The sequence below is a fragment of the Acomys russatus genome, chromosome 25 (genome assembly GCF_903995435.1).
Source record: "Acomys russatus chromosome 25, mAcoRus1.1, whole genome shotgun sequence".
In the NCBI taxonomy this organism is placed as follows: domain Eukaryota; kingdom Metazoa; phylum Chordata; class Mammalia; order Rodentia; family Muridae; genus Acomys; species Acomys russatus.
Window position 1 is genome coordinate 11,174,115 of NC_067161.1, and position 24,773 is coordinate 11,198,887.

Sequence of the window (24,773 nt, forward strand, 5' to 3'; positions counted from 1 at the left end):
GAGGAATTTACGGACTCAGTGGAGAGTCATCTTCTGAATCAGTGGCCGGCAGGGTGTAGCTGCTCACCCAATCAAGGAGACAAGGGCTGGCAGAGGGCTGCCCTGAACAATTTGCTTCAAGACCGACTGACTCTGAGTCCTGCAGTGGAGAGACACCCGGATCTGGCCTCGAGAGGATCTGATCCCTGTTCTCAAAGACCATAGGCCTCTCGTAGCCAGCCCTGCTTTGGCGGGGACCCCAACTTTGCCCTCTTCAATATAGCACAGTCATTTCCTCAGGCCACCACTGTCTCCTGCCTCCTTTCTACCTACTGCCTCTGAGAAGAAGCTGGCAAGAGCAAGGACAGCCCCGTCCAGCGGGCCGAGCTAGAGCTGTGGTCAGGCCCATGTGCAACTTCACACCAACAGTATCTCAGCATTTTTGTCCCAACTGGATTCTTGCCTCAGTGATCCCAAACATGGGGGCGGGGGTGAACAAGAACTGAGAATAAATAATTTATTGAAACTTGAATAAATATGTGGGCATGGTTTTACAAATATGTATTTACAAGTTATTTACAAATAACTAAAAAATCATTGAGAGAGGGGGAGACGAGTGTGTGTTTTCTCGATTGAGGGGCGGGGCCTCACTGTGGGCGGGGCTAAGACTTCCTTGCTCTCCTGTGCAGGCCGTGGGCGCCTCCCGGAGGTAGAAAACGTATTTACAGCCGAGAGAGCTCCGGAGGCTGCCAGCTTAGGAGAGCTCCCAGTGTTCCCATGGTCCACCAAGTGCCCGCGCAGCTGCACCCCTTGCACGATCCTCTGCACCCAGGAGCGGTGAGCGATGAGGCTGGTGTACACGCCGGGCCGGTTGCGTTCAGCGCAGCCCTCTCCCCAGCTGATAATGCCAGTCAGTAACCAGGCGTCATCCACCTGACACATTAGGGGACCCCCAGAGTCGCCCTGCAGAGAATAAGGGAGGTCTAGGAACCTACACCGGCAGGCAATATACAGAGGCCAGTCTGAGGAGGCCCTAGAAGAACAGACCTTCCAAGCAGAACTCCTTCCCCACAACCACAAGGAACACGAGATGAGACCGCTTCTGTTTTGCATATTTAGAAACTCCTTATGCCAATTGGTAATGTGAGCACTGCAGCCAGGCCATACGCTGGCCACCTCGGGGGGTTAAGTGCTCCCCCATCCTACCATCCTCATCCAGTCATGGGACTGGTGGCCCTTCAGGGTTCTAAAGCACCAGGTCCTCCTCAGAATACCAATTACTGCCGAGATGCTCTGTATACAACCCGTGCGTAAACAAGAAAATGAGCGACTCAGCCAGGCTAAAGGGGCCCCGATGGAGGTGGGCGACGATGACCCTCGGGAGATTCTGAGGGAGGTAATGGAGCTTTCGGGTCTCCCAGCTGGGGCGGACAAAGGGTGGGCACTCACCAAGCAAGCATCCCGCTCCCCTTCCAGGTAACCGGCACACAGCATGTCCTCAGCGATGGCTTCCTGCCCCGCGCCCCGCCAGTACAAACGTTTGCAGACTTCGGAGTCGATGATGGGCACCTTCAACTTCTGAAGGGTCTGAGGGTGGGGCAGGGGCACTGGGAACAGAAGGAGAGCGTCAGGCCAGTGTGCGCACCTCGTCCCCTCTGTGCACGCACCGACGTTTCTCAAAGGTGACCGTGTCTGCTTTTCCCAAGGTGTTTTCAGGAAATCCCAGTCCCAGGATCTCCTCCACCTCTTGACCCAGTGAATTCAAACACGGATGTGAGGCCCTAGATTCCCTGTCTTCAAGAAGCTCCCTGATCCCCACAGAAGGCTACAAAACCGAATGGTGTCTAGACATTCTGCAAGGGCAGTGTGTTTGGTATCCTCTAGGTTCAGGCATTCCTTCAACTTCCCCCCCGCCCCACTTCCCCCCGCCCCCGCGCCCCCCTCCCCATCCGCCGCGGTTTAGTCTGTGGACCCCAAGAAAAGGCTGCAACTTTTCTGGACCCAGGTTAGGTCTCTTGTCTTTTTTCCCTATGGTCTATACCTAGTTTCTCCTTCAAACTCCGTCTTCTAGGTCTCTCCTGCTCTCTTCCAAAGATGGTTTGTATTTGTCCCGGCTTCTCCCAGCTCTATCTGTCCAGCTACCATCTGCCTGCCCGATGCTTCTCTTTCTCGGCTCCCTCTATATTTCATCTGGCTTGTGATTGGAGATGGTATTTTCCAAATCTGGACTTGGTTTGAGAATTGTCTTTTATAGCCATAGACTGTATTTCCTCCTGGGAATTTTGCTTGCAGTTCAGAGACTCTGGTACCCGCAGTGACTATTTCCCACTTGTGCTGGGGCCACATTTCTGTCTTGCCGCCCCTCCCTCCACTTCTACCCATTCTTGTGTCAGTAGCTTTGCAAATACTTTTCTCTCCTCTCTCTCTCTCTCTCTCTCTCTCTCTCTCTCTCTCTCTCTCTCTCTCTCTCTCTCTCTCCTTTCCCTCTCATTGGGATCTTTCTATGTAATCCTGACTGTCCTGGACTCACTTTGTAGACCAGGCTGGCCTCTAACTCACAAGAGACCCGCCTGCCTCTGACTCCCAAGTGCTGGGACTAAAGGCATGTGCCACCGCCCCCAGCTTTTCCTTCCTTCCCTCCTCTTCCTCTTCTTTCTCATTCCTGTTGCAAATCTCTACTGTTGCTTTAAAAGACAGCCAAAGACTCCTTTCAACTAAAGGTGACCTTAAAAAAACAGCAGGTGGTTTCTTGTGACTTCATTTCTCTTGTCCCCAAGCCATCTTTTCTTGTCTCAATGATGTACATATGGCCTCTTTCCTCTCCTACTACCCCTGCTATCTGGATCTGAGTGGCACCCACCCTCTTGTCCCCGACCTCTCTGGAGTTAGAAGAGACCCACACCTCCATCACGAATGCTTCCCCAGCCTGCGATCCAGCAGTCGGTGTTGGGAAGGAGCCGGACAGAGGAGTCAGGAAGGCAGATGGGCAGGATTCGCTCAGAGAACCGAATGGAGTGTTCCAGCCGCACCAGCGCAATGTCTGCACGGGTTCCCTCCTTCAAAGAATACCTGGGGTGGGGCAGCACCGAAGCAACACCTACTTTCTGGGACCTAGGGCCTGGGTTCCCCAGCTGCCAGGCCCCTAACAATATTGAGAAGAGAGAAGGTGTGTCCACATTGCTGGAAGGAAAAAGAAAAGAGGGAGATGTCGGGGGGGGGGGGGAGCACAATGGAGCCCTAGACAGCCCAGAGCCCAAGGCAGAAATCATGGCTCCTGAGGAGTCAGGAGCAAGCCTGATTTCACATACCTCCTGAAGCAGTGTGCAGCTGTGACCACCCAACGGTTGGTGAGCAAGGAGCCTGCACAGTGGTGGGTACCATTCTTGAGGATGCTAACAATCCAAGGCCACTGGGCATCCATGCTGTCCTCACCACCCACGACCCGGTTCAGCTGCTGAGGCTTCCCACAGTCTGGGGACACTGGCAGAAGGGATGGAGTTTTCTGTCATCTCAGTAGACACAGAGGTCTTCTGACTTTGCCTGTCAACCCACCTCCAAGCTCTCCTATGCCTCAAGCCTGTGTCCCAGACCAGCGTATGCCCAGCATAGGGTTTTCTGCCAGTGAGTCCCTGCCCTTCCTCTGTTTCCTTTAGCTATGGGAGGAGGGCTTCCCTTCCCCCCTTTCTCCAGCCCTTTAGCTGGCCTTCCCTCCTGCTTCCTTTAACCTCCATTTCTTGGTTCTGTCGGCCTCTCACCCATCTGTCCTTCCAGACTTTTCTCCTCTAGATCCATCATCGGTTCTATGCCTGACCCAAACTCTCCTTCCCTGTATTTCCTCTTCAACTTCATGCTTCCCTCAGACTGCTGTCCCCCCTTCCCACCAAGGCCATAGAGTAAGACACAGAGACCACCCATGCCCCACCCCCCAACCTGCACACACTCACCAGGGGTGTTGGCAACCCTGAAGGCACCTGAGAGCAAGAGAGTAAAGAGGGTCAGGCCCGGTCGTGCCTGGAGGACACCCCCCCCATCTTTTCCTAGCACAGTTATCCATCCACACACACACATCAACACACGCCCCAGGCACCTCCAAGCCTTTCTTGGGACAAACCGCTTTAGACCCCCCTGCCTCCTGGGCCAGCAGGAGTAGGAAGAGAGTTTGGGACACACACACACACACACACACACACACACACACACACACACACACACTCACTCACAGGTTTTCTGCCCGCCCGCTCCCGCCCCCCCCCCCCCCAAGCTCCCATGAAAGCCCGGGCAGTTGTCCTCCTATTCCAGAAGGAGGAGAGGCCAGATGGAGGAGTAACCAGGAGACCAGGAGGGACGGGGTGGAGGGGGGTGGGGAGGAAGGGGACACACAAAGGGAAGCAATACTGACAGACGTGATGGCCCACAAGGATGACAGAGGAGCTCCTGAGCGAGTTCTGAGACCAGAGCACTCACCCACATTCAGGCCTCAAAGTTTTAGGGAATCTGAGGCATGGGGTTAAACAACGTGCCAGAGGAAGGGGAACAGAGACAGAGGCACATGAAAGAAGAAAGAATGGAAAGAGGAAAGAAGAAACTCAAGGTAAGGTGCTGAGCTGAGCTGGCAAGGAGGAGTGACTGTGGGTAGGAAGGAGGAGGAAGAGAGGAGGTAGGGAGGAGCAGCAGGCCCTTGGGGCTCACCTGTGGAAGTCAGCAGCACCAGAAAGATTAAGATCCTGAATTGGTCCCCACCCAGTGCTAGGAGAGGTCTGGACATCACCACCGCTGTTAGGGGTGGAGAGCCAGTAGGGCTGCTGGCCATCTCAAAGGACCTACGGGCTGTGCTGGTTTTTGACTGGCAGGGCAGGTGGCTATAGTGTGTAGGGTTCCCTACAGGTTGCCCCAGGTTTTATCCTGTGAGGAGGAATGCTGTTGGACCAGTCCCCCAGGTGGCTAAGACTGGGCCACCCAGTCTGTGGGTCGGGTCAGAGAGGAGGTGGAGCTGCCAGGAGGAAGCCACCAGTGACTGGGGCTAGGGGCGCCACCAAGAGACTAGATATGGGGGGGGGGGCGGGGGACGACTTAGGTTCAGATGTGCCCAGGGTGCACCCTGCAGAGGGGCAGGCAGAAACTTGATGATTGTCCAGGCTTTACCTCTGACTATCTAGGCAAGCAGAGGAAGACCCTGGTAGCTTGCAGAGCCTTTAGGGTGGAAAGGGACTCAGCCTGGAGTGGCTGAAGCTGGGGTAGAGAATGTTAGGAGCCCCTGTGGCCTTTTTCTCGGGTTGCCAAGGGGACCTTGTTCCTTAACGGCCCATGTCCGGCACCCTGGTCCCTTCCATGACTCAACCCAGACACTTGGGGCCCTGGAATCCCGTTAGCCCACTTCCCCGAAAGCTATGACTCAGGCCCCAAGGGGCCGGGCATGATGGCCTCTTGGCCATTTGGCCAAGCTGCCCTTGGTACTTCCTCCCAGTTGTCACTGCTGGTGAACCTCAGGTGACTCATTTCTCACCTGAACTCCAGGGAACAGGCCAACCACAGAGCCAGAGCCACGACTCTGCCCCTCCCCCACCCCTCATAAGAAGAGCTAGCCTCATGGTTACACTCCTGGGACCCCCACAAACGGCCAAGGAGCTGGGCCTTGGGAAGCTGGGGTGCTGTGGCTTGGTGTGGATTGTTCTTGGCTCAGTGTCTTACACTCATGACACCCTCACCTCAAGCAGGGACCAGTAACATCCTCCCAAAAACATGTCTGGTTGCCCAGGGTGAGTTTCTGGGATCAGACTCAGCCTGGGAGGAAACAAGACTGAATGAAAACAATACTACAGTCTGAGGCTCGGTACCCCACTTCTTGCTGTCCCCAAGTCCCCTCAGGGAAGTTAGCAGACTAGCCACTGGGTCAACTTGGGAGCTCAGGGCCCCCAGTGCTTGACCCTCCTGGGGACAGGTCACAGTCTTTGCTCTGAAGAACAAAACAAAACATGTACTTATCCCCCCCCCCCAAAATTAGTGTGGCAACAGCACAAGGACAGTAATACTGCTCCCAGGGAAAGAAAGAGAGGTTGATCTCTTCTACCTCTGGGCCAGCCACTGCTCCCTTGGGAGTTCTCTCTGTCCTTTGTCTCCAAGTTGTCCAGAGCTGGCCCTGCAGGGCCCTGTGCTGCCCAGTTAGTACATGGACCCCACTCCCCTTCTCTGGCAAGGCGACGCCCTGCATAACCTTGTCCAGGTATCACGGGCTGCAGACAGACCGGGATGTGCTCTGTGGGCCACTGTGTGGGGAAGGAAGCAGGAGGCGGGTCACGGTTAACCTGCAGGCAAGATGAGACAGAGAGCCCCTGCCCCACCCCACATCAAACATGCAAAATGTGTGGCCTCAGGAACCCCAGTGGCGCATTCTTCTCCCTCCTGTGATTGTGGGTGTCACTACAGGAGCAGCCAAGATGAGGCCAGCTTCTTCTAAGGCTATAGAGCAAATGTGGGGGAACACACGTCTCCTCACGTGTTCCCCTGGGGGGCCACATCTGCACCTTCAGCTGCTCCCAAACTTCTCTGATCCACTCCCTTGTGACATGGAGGGCCTTGGCCACCCAACTCATAGCACAAACATTTCTTGGGTCCCTGCTATTTGGCAAGCCCTGTGCTAGGGTCACTGGGACACCCTTCACACAGGAAACTCGCATTTCCCAGGGGCGGGAGGCTGACGGATGAGTAGTAACAGTGAGGCACCTCGGAGGTGGGCAGTAGCATGGACCTTGAAGTGTGCTGAGACTCCCTGAGGGGAGAGGCCTCTCCGCCAGCCATTCTCAGATCGGAGCCTGTTGCCTACTGCACACTGGGTCTCGGGAGATGTTTATCAAATAAATAAGTGATTGTGGAAGATACGAGATTCCAGGCCAATAGCTGCAGCCTCCTGCCTGTACATTCCCTCCCCAGTTTCCTGAGTCATTGTTCTGAGGACCTAAGTGACAGGCACGTCCCCAGGATGTTGCCTTCTTTTGAGATGGGTGACCAGGAAGAAGCCCCAACGTGAGAGCTCTGTGGGAGGAACCCCACAAAGCTGGATGGAGTCGTGATACAAGCTCTGAGAGAGACACTCCCCTCAGGACCAGTGGACCCCCTCCCTCCCAATTCCTAGGATAGGAAGAGCCAGAGAAAGGGATGGAGGCTCTGGCATGATTCAACACTCAGCACAATATTTATGGCATGCCTACCATGTGCCAGACTCACGCCCCACATCCCAGCTGGGCAAGAGATGGATGAGGTGCCCAGCCCTGCCACCTACACCGCAGGTCCCTGCCAGCCTGCTCAGGGATACCAGCCAATTCACACTGAGGTGTTGATGACTGATAGGGCTGGGGGAACATTTATATGCTAAGAACAGCTGGAGCTGGCAGTGCTCAAAGCAAAAACAGTGACTCACCCGCGGGTGGGCGGTAGCGGTTCAGATGTGGGGCCCAGGAGTCAGGGGACATACTTTGAACAAGGTTATCCATTCTTTATGCAACCAAAAGCTGCAGGGCACTGCCTAGTCCTGCTCAACCTTGTACAAAGTCCTGGAGTCATCAAATAAGTCAGTCAGCAGGAATTACCCAGCACGGGGGTGGAAGGTGGGGGAAAGCTGAAGGGGGTGTCTGGGAGCATTGGGGGGTGGTGGGAGGTGCTGACCTTAGTGATAAACCAAAGCAATACCTGCTCTGATGGCTGAAATGGAACTGAAAAGTAAGTGAATCCCCCAGGGGTGGTGTCTCATGCCTGTTAATCCCAGCGCGGGGGAGGCTAAAGCCGGGAACATCTCTGCATAATTGAGTCCAGCCTAGGCTACCATAATGAGTTCTAGACAAGCCTGGGCAACAACATGGGAGCCTGTCTCCAAAATGGAGGTGGGGTGGTGGCAGAGACGCAACTCAGTTAGCAGGATGTTTAGCATGCATAAAACCCTGGTCAGCTCCCAGCATGGGTGGAGGATCAGAGGTTCAGGGTGACCCTTGGCTACACAGTGAGTTCAAGGCCCATCCTGGGCTACATGAGACCCTGACACACACACAAAAAAAACAAAAAACAAAAACCCACAGAAGCAAAGTCATTTGTTCTAGTAGATGTGAGGCACCTCCCAGTTGATTTCAGCTTCACTGTACCACCAACCTCGGCCTCAGTCCATCCACCTGTGGAAAGGATCAGTCAGCAGCCTCACGGCCTCAGGAGATGAGGCTGCAGGGCTGGGAAGGGCCGTAGGCCTTGCAGGCTGGGACCGTTAGTCTTCAATGGCTGGACTTGGAATCACCTGGGAGACACACCTCTGGGTAAGTCTGTGAGATGTTTCCAGAGAGGGAACTGTTCCCTGAGAAGGGAAGCTGGTTGCCCTACATATGGGGGGCATCATCCCATGGGCTGCAGTCCTGGACTGTCCTGTTACCTCCTCACTGATGTGATAAAGCTCTGACAATTGGAGGTACAGTCCATCAAGGCGGCAGGAGAGGGAGGAGGTCACGTGACATCCACAGTCTGGAAGCCGAGGGACGGGACGGAACTCACCCTACTGTTGAGCTAGCTCTCAATCTCCTGACCAAGAAGCAGGACTAAGATGAGGCTTCCCACACCCGTTAGTGTAATCGGGAAAATTGCCCCCAAAGCATGGTGAGAGGCCCAGCTACCAAGTGGTCTATCCTGCCAGACAGACAACATAGGCTGAATTAAAGGCAGGAAAGGAAGTCAGCTGCACCTCAGCATTTCTCTCTCTCTCCTTCCCAATTATGAAACATTATGAGCAGCTGCCTCCTGCTCCTGCTGCGTGCCTTCCCAGCCATAATAGACGGGATTTTTTTCTCAAACTATAGGCCCAGACAAACCTCTCCCTTAAGCCAATCTGTTGGGTTGTTGCAAGGACTCTTTTTTCTGGGGCGATGTTAACAGATGTTTGTCCCCCTCCTTACAGGGTTCCAGTGACAAACCGAAGCACAATTCCACTACAGCCCATGTTTGCGGAACCAATAAGTTTACTGGGTTTACAGCTCACGGATGAGGGGTTACTTTACAGAAGCACGGACGGCCCCGCACCACTGAAGACCTCACCCCTGCATGGATGATGACTACCTTGTAGCTGCCCTCCCTCTCCCTTAGCCAACCTTCCCAGTGTGCATGCTGTAGCACCCAAGGCCACATGCCATTAGGGAAGAATTACACACACGTGGCAGCAGTGCAGGAGGGAGCGGCTCATGACTCTGCCCACCCCCTCCTATAAGGGACCATCAGCAGCCATCATGCTCACCTCAGGGTCTCTTGCAAATAGTCACAGCTGTGCCAATGCAGTGGTGGCATTCCGCAGAAGGTAGCGTTCTGCAGCACGGGTATTTTGTCACAAAATGAGAAAAGTAACTAACGTAGAAAATTGGTACCGATGAGAGAGGGTCGTTGTGGTGATGAACCTGCAGGCCTTTGGATTGGTTTGTGAGAAGACTGTGGAAGACTTTAGTAAGCCTTAGAATGCAGTGATCAGTTTGATGGGCCATTGTGGTGAGAGCCTGGAAGACCAGACTGCCAAGAAGAAATGTGAATAGTAAAAGTGGGGCTCTTTAGGTTTCAGAGGAGAGTAGGACTCTATTCAGAAGTGGCCCACTGGCCATTTGGTTATCTTGTGGCAGAGAGTGCCTGCTTCCTGCCCATGCCTTAAGTTCAAAAGCAACGGACTAAGGTGGTTAGTAGGCTGTCAAGACAGCATAGCACCCAAGCTGCAGCGTGGTTACTGCTCACTGCTTTTAATCAGTTCTTCCACAAGACCGTTCTAAATAAGAGAAAACTGTGCAGTTTGATATGGACAGGAGTCTGAGTTTAAAGATGCACAAAGGGCTGGAGAGATGGCTCAGCGGTTAAGAGCACCCGGACTGCTCTTCCAGAGGTCCTGAATTCAATCCCCAACAACCACATAGTGGCTCACAACCATCTATAATGTGATCTGGTGCCCTCTTCTGGCCTGCAGGTGTTCATGCAGGCAGAACACTGCATACATAATAATGAATGCATCTTTTAAAGAAAAAAATAAAGATGCAGAAAAGATGAATGCAGAGGCATTAATACCATTAGAACACTGACCTGTGCCCTAGAGACAAGATCCTGTCACAGCAAAAGCTGCCGCTTATAAAAATGAAAAGTCATGTGAAAGGAGAGAGCCTGGATTTAGTGCTCCACTGCTGGGTTCCCTGCTAGAAAACTGTATGGGCAAGTTCAGCTGACAGGGCTCCCGGAGACCAGACCACACTCCCGAGCTGGGAGCAGAACTTTGCAGTGGCATCTGCTTAATGCCCACATCAGGGTACCAGGAAAATCACTGATGCCGGGTAATGCGTGGCAAAGTTGGCTCCCCTGCAAGGAAACTACTGGGTAAAGCTATGAAAGTGAACCCTAAATTGTAGGAGAGCCCTAGGACACTGGTTCTCACCCTGTGGGTTGCGACTCCCTTGGGGACCAATGACCCTTTCACAGGGGTCATAGGGGTCACAGGGGTCACATATCAGACATCCTGCATATCAGATATCTGCATTATGAGTCATAGCAGTAGCGAAATTACAGTTATGAAGTAACAACAAATATAATTTATCGCTGGGGGCATCACCACAACATGAGGAACTGTATTAAAGGGTCGCAACATTAGGAAGGTTGCGAACCACTGCCCTAGGGTGTTGACTATGCCAAGGCTAGGATACCCACTAAGGAAAACTTCAGGCACAGAACAGAGCTGACCTGAGAGGCTGTATGCACTGCAGGCTGTAGGATTTCAGGGGTGGACCATTCAAGCCTATTGGAACCCAGATAATGCTACCACAAGCCCTAGATGCCAGACATGGTACCGCAGGGTTTTCCCTCAAAAATCTTGATATTATTTCAGTCCATTCCCCTTCCCCTTGCCGCCCCACCCCCACCCCCGCTATGCCCACATCCTTCCCTTATGGAATGGAACTATTTGCTCTGTGCCGTTCGTTTTTTGCAGATTGACAGAAGCACAAATAATACACACATGTGAACCTATCTGTTCCTTTTCTTCACCACGCAGCCTGGCGTTGGCATTAGTGACTCTGACGGCTGGCTCTGCTGCTCTTTTCTGTGACGGCTTTGCTGTCCTTGGAGGAAGCATCGTGAGTGACTCAGCACAGTAAGATATCTGTTACCCCAGCAGCACTTCCAGCTCCTGGTGTGGACCGGGAACTTCCTGGAGCCAATGGGTACTGTGTGCGTGGTCTTCTCGTTGCTCCCATAACTGATTTTGGGCATCAGAATCTTGCCCTTGAGTCTTCTCCATGCCCAGCTGCTGACACTTCCTGTTGTGCTTAAATCTGGCCCGTCCGTCTGCCAGGTGAACTTCTTGGACCTCTTTTTGATGATCCTGGGTTTCACCAGAGGCTGGAGGGCAGCCACCTTGCAGCATCACTGAGGGAGAAAACACTCTGCCATTTTATGTTGGAAATACATAACTTACATATGTTTATTTGCAAGAGGCTCACAGAGATTGCTGCAAGCCCCTGAAGAGGTCTCAGCTTTTCAACAATATTAGGACTATTAAGATTTTGGGGACTCACCCAGGCATGATGACACAAGCCTCTCATCCCAGCACTCGGGAGGCGGAGGCAGGAGAATCTCTGAGTTCGAGGCCAGCCTGGTCTAGAGAATGAGTTCCAGGACAGCCAGGGCTACACAGAGAAACCCTGTCTCAAAAAAAATAAATAAATAAAAATAAAAATAAAAAAAAATAAAATTCTGGGAACTGAACTAAATGTGAGCCTTCGAGAGAAAAGGGGTAAAGTGTTACAGATAAAAATTATAGGTTTGGGTGTTGTAGTGAGAATTTTGGGTTTCTTTAAAAAAAAAAAAACCCAGTTATGGGTTTCCTCCCTTGTTCTCGCTTTGCTGCCTGACCTCCGCCATCATGGGTCGTATGCACGCTACCGGGAAGGGCCTTTCCCTTTGCCGTAGCATCCCCATGTGACTGAAGTTGACGTCTCATGATGTGAAAGAGCAGATTTACAAACTAGCCAAGAAAGGCCTGACCCCCTCCCAGACAGGCGTGACCCAGAGGGACTTACATGGTGTTGCACAGGTCCGTTTTGTGACTGGTAATAAAATCCTGAGAATCCTTAAGTCCAAAGGCCTTGCCCTTGATCTCCCAGAGGACCTCTACCACTTGATTAAGAAAGCCGTTGCTGTCCACGAGCACCTTGAGAGGAACAGAACGGATACAGATGCTAAATTCCATCTGACTCTGATAGAGAGCAGGATTCATCTAAGCGGGTGCTCCCCACCCAATTGGAAATATGAGTTGTCCACAACCTCGGCTCTACTGGCATAAATTTTCTTGTGTGCGCAGCAATAAAATCACTTTGAATAAATAAATAAATAAACCCAGGTATGTTTGGAATATGTTTTTCATCCTAAGCGTGTTTCAATCCTAAGCGTGGAATACGGGGCTGCTTCAGATTGCCCACAGCAGCTGACTACGGTTTGCCCGTGCTCTAGCAGGGGCGTGGTTTTGCCAGCTGAAGATAGTTTACATTTGGAATTCTGGGGGCTCCTGAGAGGATATAGAATACTAGTGCCCCAGAGGGGCTCAGGCGCTGCTACTGCCCCTGCTGCTGCTGCTGCTTTTGCTGGTTGCTGACTGATGGTATTGCTGTTTGCTGGTTGGAGATATCCTGACAACAAAGACTGGACTTGCCCTGAAGATCTCAACACCTCCTAATCAGCAGGAAGTAGTCTACAGAGATCTGTGCCCCCCCCTTTTCTCTCTATCCTCCTTTCCCTCCTACCTAGTGTTTGGGGATTGGAAGAGATGGAAGGGTGTGGGGAGGTAGGAAAAAGAACCTGATAAAGTAGCCAAAGGCCTGGCTAAAGGGCATCAAATTGAGGAAGAGCGGGCTTGTGATTTGTGATAGTCAATTGTCATTGTCAACTTGATCAGATTTGGAATTACCTAGGAGACATGCCTAGTGGTCCACCAAGGGTATTTCCAGAGAGGTTAACTGAAGACAGGCTGAATGTGGGCAGCGCTGTCCATGATCTGGGGGCCCAGACTGAATAAGAAAGGAAACAGGAGAAAGCCTGATGGGCACCTTCATTCTCTTCTCTCTGCCTCCTGACTGGCAACTTGATGCAACCGGCCTCCTCACATAGCCACGGCTGGGAGCCGCTCTGGGCTCTAAACTGTATCCCCTCACACTGTGAGCCTTCCTCAAGTTACTTTTTCTTTTTTAAGATATATTTACTTATTGTTATGTATACAGTGCCCTGCCTGCATATACACCTACAGACCTGAAGAGGGCACCAGATCTCATTATAGATGGTTTGTGAGCCACCATGGGGTTGGGAATTGAACTTAGCACCTCTGGATGTGCAGTGAGTGCTCTTAACCTCTGAGCCATCTCTCCAGCCCTCCTTAAGTTACCTTTTATTTTCCCCTTGGGTTTTCAAGACAGGGTTTCTCTGTGTAGCCTTGCCTGGACTCACTTTGTAAACCAGGCGGGCCTTGAACTCACAGCGATCTGCCTGTCTCTGCCTCCCTAGTGCTGGGATTAAAGGCGTGCGCCACCATGCTCAGCTTCCTTAAGTTATTTTTGTCAGATATTTTGGTCACTATGATTAGACAAGTTACGCACAGGGTGAGTGTTCACTGATCAACTGGGGCCTGACTGGTTTTGAGGGGCCTGGTCTGGTGGACCCTGGAGGTACTGGGTTACCACTGAGGTGACACTGCTCTCCGGTGGCCTTTCACCATCCTCCCATGAGAACCCCTGCATCCTACTTGATTGTTCCCGTTACCTGTTCCCATGAGACCTGCAGGCACTTGGGCTTCTTAGCCTCAGCCTTGGGTTGTGGTTCCCCTTCAGATCCCTTCACAGTTCCAGTGCCCTTGGCCACACAGTTTCTTTGCCTTCGCTCAGGCTCCTCTAGACCCCCCAAAGCTCTGTCCCTTCTCCCCTTCCACGAGAATCCAACTGTATTACTTTGCTGCTGCTATGATGAGACATCATGACAACTTATACGAGAGTTTATTTAGCGCTTACACTTCAAGACGGTTAGGGCCCATGATGGCAGAGTGGAGGCAACAGGCAAAAGGCGGCAGGAGCAGCAGCCGCCGAGAACCCACACACATCTCAATGCACGAACAGGAAGCAGAGAGAGCTCACTTGAAACTGTAGGCGGCTTCTTTTGAAACCTAAAGCCCGCCCCCAGTGACGCACTTCCTCCAGCAGGGCCACACCTCCTAATCGTCTTCAAACAACCACCAACTGTTCAAATGCTGGAGACATCTCACTAAACCACCACACACGGAGCATTCCTGGTCCTACAGGGATGAGCTGCTTCACAGCTCTCCTGAGGGGTGGGGGTGTGCCAGGATGGGGGTGCACAGTACTCACCCGTGGAATCCTTTCTTCCATCGCCTACTGTCCAGTGCTGGACTGTGTGCTCTGGAAACTTCTCCCTCCTGACCTCTGAGAATAAAGCGTACTCTGGCCTCTAACATAACCCTCTTAGCATTTCCTACAGGTGGAGGGTCAGCACCTCTGCCCCCGCTCAGCCTGAACTCCAACGTCTACCAGCCCACACCTTCTAAACACCAGCTCTAGTTATCTGACTCTGGCTAACCATGTGACACCACCATTCCCCGCCCCCCCCCCCCCATAGCGTCAGGCTGAGCATGTCTTCCTGTGGTCCACCAAGACCTTCAAGCATCTTGGTTTTTTTTCTCAGCTGCGCTTATCCCCTTTGAGCCTTACTTTCTCTGTTTTTCCTAGGCAGCATCCCTCGGAATTCTTTCCTTCTGGTGTGCAGGTGCCTTTGTGTGTCTGAGGCGCTGGCTGGGGTCTAGCACATGATACGCCTCCCACTCTTGGGAGGCTGAGGCAGACGGTAATGTGTCCCAGCCTATCCTGAGCCAAACGCTATCATGAGAAAAAGAATAGCTGGAATGTTCAAATAAAAGCTTTATAAAAGGAAAGTTTGGCTGCCGGGGTTCTGAGACACAAATCACCTTTTCCACAATGACTTTGTGGTTCTCGTGGACAATACCCAACAGCCTGGGAGGGGCTCTGGAGGAGAAAGTAACCTCTCACAGGAATATTATGGGGTGTCCACTCTGGACTCCACGACCTTCCCCCGCCCCCCCATCCCAGCCTGCTCCCTCTAACTTGAGAGAGTGAACTTTTTGCCACCACTTCTTTGTGGATGAGTCACATGATCGCAGGAGAACTTGGGGTTCCCTTTTTATTTTGTTTGTCCCTCAAATTACAGGTTAATTCAAGGAACACATCAGCCCGAGGGTCGAGCACAGAGGCAGATAACTTGCCCTCTGTGTGGAGAGCACCGGAGCCGTGCTCAGCTCCGCAACCAGATTAAATTTAAAAATAGACAGACAGAACGCGAGGGTGACACACAAGAGACCAGGGCAGGAAGGGGGTCTGAGGCACTCTGGGCTATATGGAATCAAGCCAGTCAAGGCCTATGCCTCAGTAGCTGGTGGTGGGTTTGCTAACGTCAGCTCTACTTGACCGCTAAGTTTCTAAACGAATTTGCAAACTTCAAGTGGTTGACATAACATTAGCATCTCGTTAAGGCAGATCAGCAAGTACCACAAAACAGATTATTCCCTGGACAGAGCCGGAAGGTCCGGAGGGGGCCAGGCGCAGAGTCCTGCTGGGGAAACGGCCCAGAGAACTGGATACAGAACACACAGGGGTGCCCTTGGCCTAGCCGAACTGTTCCTCACACTTCTTCTGACTCATCCTGACTCACGGGACAAGAGATAGAACATGTGAGTTCCGAGATAGAGGTCATGACCCGGGCTATCGCCTGGCCAGTGCCTGAGATTCACAGAGGAGGTTTTAGCCTGCTTTGAAGGAAGCTTCAAGGCCGTGGTCCCACTTCAGTTCCAAGGAAAGCTATATACATAGCTGAGAACTTCAGGTCTCTGGCACAGGGGTGGGGGTGGGGGTGCCTCTAAGCCATGGCCTAGCTGTTCCCCCACCCCAGGCGTGACCTGGGCAGCCACGTCATGCCTGCCACAGAGGAAACATGGAGAAACCAGCTTGGGCCACCCCCGCAGGGTGGGAGCCACTTCCCAACCTGTTGGTCCTCCCCCTCTTCCCTCCAGGGAAATGAGTGGTTCTGCTAATTGCTGCTAATGAGCAACGTGGGGCCGTCAGTGTGGCTGTTTCTGCAGCCAGGAGGCTGACAGGGAGGGCGGGAGCTGCAGGTGGGTGAGAGAGTAGGAGTGGCCGCCAGTGGTCACTCTGTATGCTGCTGGGTCACTGACCCCCTTTCCTGCTTTCATACCTGTCTCTTCAAGCCACGACCTGGGTACTGGGCCCTGAACTTTGGACAGGACTCTCAGAGAGAGTCCTTCAAGTCAGATGCTCAGGAACTGGCACCATGAGTCCCCAAGTTGCTCAAGACTTGGGTTGGGGAACCATCCTTGATTCATTTCTTCCTCCCCACCTGCATCTGTCTTCCACATGGCGCGAACTCTATGAAGGCCCAGAAGACGCCAGTGACTCCAGTCACTTTTCTCCATGGGCACAGCCCCCCCCCACCCCCCCCACCCCCCCACCCACCCCACCCCACCCAGGTGAACCCGGACACAGCAGCAGCCTCACACCTCAGCTGTTCTGATGTTTAGTTTCAGGAGACAGAATAGAAGCAGAGACCCACAACCAAACAGTAGGCAGACCTGGGAAGGGTTTTAGGAGCCAGAGGGGTGGAGGACCCCAGGAGAGAACACGGCCCACAGAATCAGCTAAGCAGGGGGCTCACAGAGACTGAAGCCGCAATCACTAAGCCTGCATGGGTGTATACACCATACGCTGTGATTGTTTAGCTTGGGGGTTTTGTGGGACTACTAACAGTGGAAGTTGGGGGAGGGGGAGGCGTGTCTCTGACTCTTTTGCCTGCTCTTGGGATCCTTTTACTCCTACTGGGTTACGTCGTCCAGCCTTGATATAAGGGTTTGCGCCTAGTCTTGTTGCATTTTATGGTGTGGTGTTTAGGTCTAACCCTGTGAGGCCTGCCTTTATTATTTATTTTAAGAAAAATGGGGCACAGTGGATCTGGGGGGAGGGGAAGGGAGGGGAGAGGAGACTAGGAGGAGTGGAAAGAAGGAGTGGATGTACTGAATGAAAGAAGAATAAATAAAAAGGAAAAGATTGCGTCAGGGCCAGTGCAGTGGTACAGCGGGGGAAGAACAGTGACAGCTGTCAAGCCTGCCGACCTGAGTTCTACCCCAGGACTCACATGGCGGGAGAAAACCAACTCCTGTGACTTGTCCTCTGACTTCTACATATATGCTGTGGTCTGCCAGTGTTAGTGTTTATGCACATGCATGAACACACAAACACACAGACACACACACACACAATGTAATAATAGCAAAATTTCAAGGTCATCCAGATGTATAGCAAGACCCAAGCTACTCGAGACTCTGTCTCAATAACAAACTTAGACAAACATTAAGTCTAATTTTCCAGTAAAAGCCCTCTCTAACAGTTGCTTTCGGAAGGGGGTCTTTTTTTTTTTTTTTTTCCAAGACAGGGTTTCTCTGTGTAACCTTGGCTGTCCTGGACTCGCTTTGTAGTCCAGGCTGGCCTCGAGCTCACAGCAATCTGCCTGCCTCTGCCTCCCAAGTGCTGGGATTAAAGGCATGTGCCACCATGCCCAGCTTATTAAGGTATTCTTAAAAGTATTTGTTGTGATTTTATTATTTGTTGTTGAGAGAGGGTCTTATACGGTAATAAAAGCTTGCCTATATCTTACTTTCTGTGAACCCCAAGCTAGCCTGGAGCTTGTGGCAATCATCCTGCCTCAGCCTCCTGAGTGCTGGAATTATAGGTGGAAAATAACAGGCTCACAGTAATATAGTCAATATTATATGACACAATATAACGTACATAATATAACAAACTTACTCTAATTATGATCCCAGTGACGTGAGTACAAGCACTGACCTTGAAACATTTTGAAATGGGCACAGGAATGCTGGGCATCATCTGGTAGACCCTTTGGAGTAATCTGATCTGTGTGGTTGTGTGTGCCTTTGTCTTCTGCTCAGCTATTTGTCCCCTCCACTTGACAATAAAAATTATTTCAGGAACCAGCAAGATGGCTTAGCAGGCATAGGTGCTTGCCACACAAGCCTTGCTATCTGACTTTGATTCCCTAGAACACAGAAAAGTAGGGAGAAAGAACAAACTCCACTAAGTTGTCCTCTGACCTCCACGAGTGCACTGTGGTGTGCCCGCAAAACACACACACACACACACACACACACACACACACACACACACACACACACACGCAGAGAGAGAGAGAGAGAGAGAGAGAGTTTCTAATTATTCCAAATACTGTCTTTGATTGCCTTGTAAGATAGCAACCATATTTAAGATTTAGTCTACTTTTATTTATTTATTTACTTAGATACACAGGTTTCTCTGTGTAGCCTTGGCTGTCCTGGCGGTGGCACCACTCACTGCTTAGCTAAAGAGGCTGCGTGACAAGGCTTCGCCTCTCATTGCTTGGAACTGCAGGACAAGATTTCAGTTCTTGGTCTGAATGGTTGCCATTGTTTAGCTAAGGAGACTACGTGACAAAGTTCCAGCTCCCGGCTGAGTGGATATAGCCCCAACTTCTCCTAGTTTTATTAGTTTATCAAATCATTCATATAATGGCTTTTGGATACACTGACTTGTCTCCTTTTGCCCTCAAAACATTGGTGGTCTGAGATGGTCTGGGAGAGGGAAATAAGATGGAAAATCTTGTTAAAAGAAGTAATACAAGGCTTATCTATTGAAAGTTAAAAGATGCCAATAATGATGAAACTGCTGAGCAGGGTGCCCTACGTCCCCGGAGATTAGGACGGAGGCCAAGACTGTGAGAGTAAGCCTGGGACATGCTTTGCTTATTATAAAGTTAAAACATTCATGTGTCTATAGAAAGAAATAAAATGCAAATTTTAGAGTTAAGAATCAAGGGAAAAGAATATAAGTTCTTATTTTAGAAATTATAAGTTAATCATTAGAAGTCTTATTGCATCTTGCAAGAAAGGCTTGAAAATAGATTATAGTGTAGCTTGTTAACAATTTTTTATTTTGCTAATTGTTAGTTAGGAATTAGCCTTTTTTGGATTCTGAATTTCTCTCCTACCCAACTTTGTCTACTTGGCCCAGGATGTGTGATCACTGAACTTTATGATCATGATTATTCAGAGATGTTCTGATTCATGTTGGGTGACTGGTCACATACTAGACGTTCTTTGAAATGCAAGTATAGATCGATGTAGTCACTGTTGTAAGATATAAAAATAAACCCCGTGGCCCTGGGAAGTCAGTCTCATCTGTAACCTACCTCCCACTGCAGCAACAGACGATACATTCTCAGAGGCTCAGAGAAAGATTCAAACTGCTGTCCAGTGCAATTTCTTTAAGTCGCCTGCTACATCCACCCTTCTCAAGCCCTGACCTCTCTGCTGGAGCTGGTCCCCCAGCATCCCAGAACTCACTCTGTAGGCCAGGCTGGCCTCGAACTCAGAGATCCACCTGCCTCTGCTTCCCAAGTGCTGGGATTAAAGGCGTGAGCCACCAAGCCCGGCTTTTTTCTTTTCTTTTCTTTTCTTTTCTTTTCTTTTCTATGTGTATGTGTGTGTCTATGTGCACATATCCAATGTCTGTGTGGGTACCCAAGGAGGTCTGAACAATATTGAAGCTGAGGACTGAACTTGAGTCTTCTGGAAGAGCAGCAAGCATCCTTAATCAAGCCCTTGCCACGCCCAGTCTCTCTCTCCCGTCTCTGTCTCTGTCTCTCTCTGTCTCTGTCTCTGTCTCTCTGTCTCGCTGCTGCTGCTGCTGCTGCTGCTGCTGCTGCTGCTGCTGCTGCTGCTGCTGCTGCCTGTGAACCAGATGTGTGTCTCAGCTCCTGCCCCAGCACATGCCTGCTCATCTGCTGCCATGCTCCCTGCCATGATGGTCACAGACTCACCCTCTGAAGATGTAAGCTAGCTCCCCGATTAAATGCTTCTTTTTATGAGTTTCTTTGGTCATGGTGTCTCTTCACAACAATAAAACAGTAACTAAGACAGACAAAACACTGATGCACATAAAAAAATAAATCTAAAAAAATTTAAATCACCAATCAACCAATTAAAAGAAAGTTTCAAAAATTTTACTTAATTAAACAAGCTATAGACTATATATTTTTCTTTTAATATTATTGAACTCATACCACTACACTAATTGGATTTTAAATTGTAGTGGAGTCTGTCACTCTCTCATGCCAGGAAGCCATTCACAACGAGGTTATTAATGTCTATATAATTTTCCATTGTAAAATGCAACAGCGTTTACTTAAGCTTTTATCTGCTCAGACTGGACACTCATTCCTTTTAACTGTTACACATAATGTCTCAATAAAACCTGTTCAAAATATTTGAAAGCATCTCTAATTACTTCCTCAAGCTAGGTTCCTAGAATGGAAATAGCTAGGTCAGAGGTTATAAATTTATTTACAGCTGTCAATAATGTATTTTCTCAGATCATGCTTGAAAAAGAATAGCAATTCCTCTCTCTCTCTCTCTCTCTCTCTCTCTCTCTCTCTCTCTCTCTCTCTCTCTCTCACACACACACACACACACACACACACACACACACACACACAGGGACACACAGGGACACACACACACTTACCCTTTTTTGACAAGACATCATTATGTGTCCCAGGCTGGCAATAAATTCAGGACCCTTCTGTCTCTACCTCACAAGTTCTAGAATTACAGGTGTGTGTCACTATACCTCTTCCTTTTCTTTACCACAAAAAATAAAATAAGCCGGGCATGGTGCACACGCCTTTAATCCCAGCACTTTGGGAGACAGATGCAGGCAGATCTCTGTGAGTTCGAGACCAGCCTGGTCTACAAAGTGAGTACTGGACAGCCAAGGCTACACAGAGAGACCCTGTCTCAAAAAACCATCATCATCATCATCATCATTATAGTAATAGTGATAATAAATAGGGCATGCCTTTAATCCCAGCACTCAGGAGGCAGAGGCAGGCAGATCTCTTTGAGTTGAGACATGCCTGGTCTACAGGGTGAGTCCAGGATGGCCAGGGGTGTTACACAGAGAAACCCTGTCTTGGGGGAAGAAATAGAAATATCCAGGTGAGGTTTGAAACGTCTGTCTTTCTTGTCCTTGAGACAAGAAGGCATTCTTTGGCGGCTAGTGATTTGGTGGTCACAAGGCAAGCACTGGCTTGAGGATGGAGTAAACAGAAAGGGCAGAATTTCCTCAACTCCAAAATGAAGGGTCTGGAACGCCAAAAGGGACTCAAACACGCAGGAATCTCTGGAGCCGATGTCCCATGGACAGATCCCAGCCCTCGGGTACCAGGGCCCGGGACTGCCCACACAGGACTCCCCTGAGCAGTCTTCCCTTGCTCATGCCTGCTCAGCACAGGCCGTCCCAGCAACCTGAGCTTGCTCCGCTCCTGCAGCCCCGTGTCTCCTAAGCACAGCAATGTCCAGGCATCTGAAAGGACCAAACTGGAGGCCAAGTGTGAACTGGTCAATAGCCACTTCCAGGGCCTGAGGGAGGTGGCTCGGCAGTTAAGAGGAGAAGACACAGGTTCAGTTCCCAGCCCCGGCAGGGTGGTTCACAATCATCCAGCTGGTGTGTTCCCCATTTCCAGGGGATGCCTTCTTCTGACTCTGTGGGCACTAGGCACACATGTGGTTTGCATACGCACAGGCAGGCAAAATACTTGCACACAAAAAATGAAATAAATAAGTCTTTAAAACATTTTTTTTAAAGCCACTTCCCTGAGCCTCCCAAATACTCCTCAGGGCTCCGCTGCTTTAGTTTCCACACTAGGCTTTGCTCAGATCTGCCAACAGGGTAGACACAGCTGGGGCATTGTGCTGCCAGCCTCAAACCTCAGCACTTGGGAAGCAGAGACAGGCGGATACACAGTTCTGTGAGTTCTGTCCCACCCAGGGTTACAGAGTAAGACCTAGTCTCAAAGTAACCACATAATAAATAGATAAATAAATAAGAAGTTGATGGCTGCTCAGACTTCCAGGGTCTCCTGCAGACCTCTTCTGATAGCTCCTGGATTGTAAAGAACTACTTGCTAAATATTGAGAATAAGAAGTGACTCAAAGGAGTCCGGACATCCAGGGCTGCCCTGGAGGTTAGTTTTTCTAATTTCCCCTGCTTCCTCTCAGTCTCGAGAACCCCAAGTCTTTCCAAAGTTGCCTCCTATGGACCCATGGTCTCTCACAAGGCTTGCTATCCCAGATCCACAGTTTGCAGGATTGAAGTGGCCCCCAGAATCTTCTGGAATTCTGTTCAAAACAACTGTGGCAGCTGCGCTTAACATGGCTCCCCACTTCACCACTCTGTCCACCTTCCCCACCATACACATGAGGGCATGAGCCCAGGAGAAGAACCAGCTCACATGGCTTCCTAGTAGGAAGGTCAGGACTCAAATGTCATAGGATCTTGACAAGCTTGCAGCGTCCTAGTTTGGAAGTACCCACCAAGTAGGGTCACAAAGGGAATGGTGAACTCCCGGATGTAGGCCTGGTGTTGCAGTTCACAAGTGGACACACTGTGTTTAGACGGCATTAACTACAACGTATTCATGACTTCCACACAGAAACAAGTTTTCAAGTCTCAGATCCTTACATCCTCCCTTCTTTGTTCTCATCATCAAAAAGATGTGCTGAAGCCTTAGCAGCCTCCATTCGTGCCCTTATTCCTCCTCCCCCTGCAATATGACCCCACATCAAACAGGGATAACTGCAACAGGATGTCCGTGGTCCAGCCAGAGTCCACTCCACATTACTCCCCATAACTGCAATAAATAAATAAAATGGCCCCTATCTCTGCACTAGGGAGGTCAAGGAGAACCGAGAGTTCACTGTTAAACTGGCTGCCTTAGTCACTTTTCTATTGCTGTGATAAGACCCCATGGCCAAAGCAACTTACAAAAGGAATTATTTATTTGGGGCTTACAGTTTCAGAGGGTGAGAGTCCATGACCGTCATGGCAGGGAGCATGGCAGCAGGCATGGCACTGGAGCAGGAGCTGAGAGCTCACACCTTAAGATACAGATCCTGGGCGTAGAGAGCTAGCCAGAAATGGCATTGGCTTTTGAAACCTCAAAGCTACCCCCAGTGACATACCTCCTCCAGCAAGTCACACCTCCTAATCCCTCTCCCAAAACAGTTCCACCAACTGGAGACCAAGTATTCAAATATATACCTCTATTGGACCCATACTCATTCAAACCACCACACTGGACTACATAACAAGTTTAAAGCCAGACAGTGGTGGCGCACGCATTTAATCCCAGTACTTGGGAGGCACAGGCAGGCAGATCACTGTGAGTTCAAGCCCAGCCTGGTCTACAAAGCAAGTCTAACAGAGAGACTCTGTCTCGAAAAAACTAAAAAAAAAAAAAAGAGTTTGAGGCTAGCCTGGGCTACATGAGCCTGTTAAAAGAATAAAATAAAATAAACCAAAGAATTCCAATTTACACTAGGAGAAGCGATACCCTATGAATGTATTGTGACTTAACTAGTCCATGAAACACTTGTCCAGGAAGGCAAACTTTGTAAACAGCCTGACTGTTGAATTCAGGAAAAATCCCCAATCACAAGATTTTCCCAAGAGTGCAAGACCCTCCCACCACGATCCACTACTAGGCCTGTTTAACCCTGTACTAGCGCGATCTTTGCCAAACCCTCCTAAGTCTTGCAGCAAAGGGGCCACCTTAAAGCAGACCTCAAAACCTCAGTACCCCACTTCTATCCTCTCCATCTTCATTCTAGGACCCTTACAAGACAGCGCAGTGGTGGCGCATGCCTTTAATCCCAGCACTTGTGAGGCAGAGGCAGGCGGATCACTGTGAGTTCGAGGCCAGCCTGGTCTACATATCGAGTTCCAGGATAGCCAGGGCTGTTATACAGAGAAACCCTGTCTCGAAAAAACAAACAAACAAGATAGAGCTTTTCCTTAGCCCAGTGCACAACAAACTCTACTGTTGTACCAGCTGGCTGTCAGTAGTGCTTTCTGGAAGCTACATATCTGACAGGGGCTTGACATGGAAACAGACATGTCTGCTGATGAAACCTTGGCCCAGCAAGCTACATGCTCTGCCCAAGACCATGGGAGCTCCAGGAGAGCTCAGGCTCCCTCCTCTAAGCCACGGATCACCCACTCCACCGCTGAGCAGCCCTGTCCTGCACAGACCAGGTGCTGTCTGTCTATCAGGGTGACTCAGGGGAAGGGATCCTCCCAGGGCCTCCTAAGTAATCCAGCTGGGCAAAAATATAAACGAGAGAGACCAGTGGTTAATTAACTCCAGCCAATTAGCGTCTGGACTTGTGCGGATGCCCAGACAGGTTGAAGTGTGGTCACCACTCACCGGATGCCAGGAAGGTTGGTAGGCTGGCTTCCAACAATAGAGGCAACCGGGTGGGTAATAGTTATGGAGTAACTGTTGGGGTTTACTCGAATGTCAGGGGTGCTTAGCGAAATGCTCATAAAGAGCCTGGTGATCAGACTGCGGAAAAAGCCCGACAGCCTTTGGACATCTCTGGACCCCTTCCCAGCCAGTGCATGACCCAAAAAAGAATCAGGATGCAAAACAGGAGCAAAACAGGAGCCAAGACCCAGCTGGCCACGGGGTCTCGGGTTTCCAGCTGAGAATCTGTGTCTGTTGCCACCTAGCGGCCAGGTGCAGAGCCTCCGGTCTCGCTGCTCCATCAGCTGGTT

The 24,773-nt window shown here is 50.6% G+C and overlaps 1 protein-coding gene across 1 annotated transcript; it reads right to left on the reverse strand.

The window, feature by feature from the left end:
* Positions 1 to 514: 514 nt before the first annotated feature.
* On the reverse strand, positions 515 to 7,445 carry LOC127208621 (brain-specific serine protease 4-like). The gene is made up of 6 exons (XM_051168112.1): positions 7,394 to 7,445; positions 3,924 to 3,950; positions 3,288 to 3,459; positions 2,882 to 3,159; positions 1,429 to 1,586; positions 515 to 942 (listed from the first exon to the last, which is right to left on the reverse strand). Exons 1-6 carry the CDS (start codon positions 7,443 to 7,445, stop codon positions 574 to 576), a joined length of 1,056 nt encoding a protein of 351 aa, XP_051024069.1. The 3' UTR covers positions 515 to 573.
* Between the last annotated feature and the right edge of the window lie 17,328 nt (positions 7,446 to 24,773).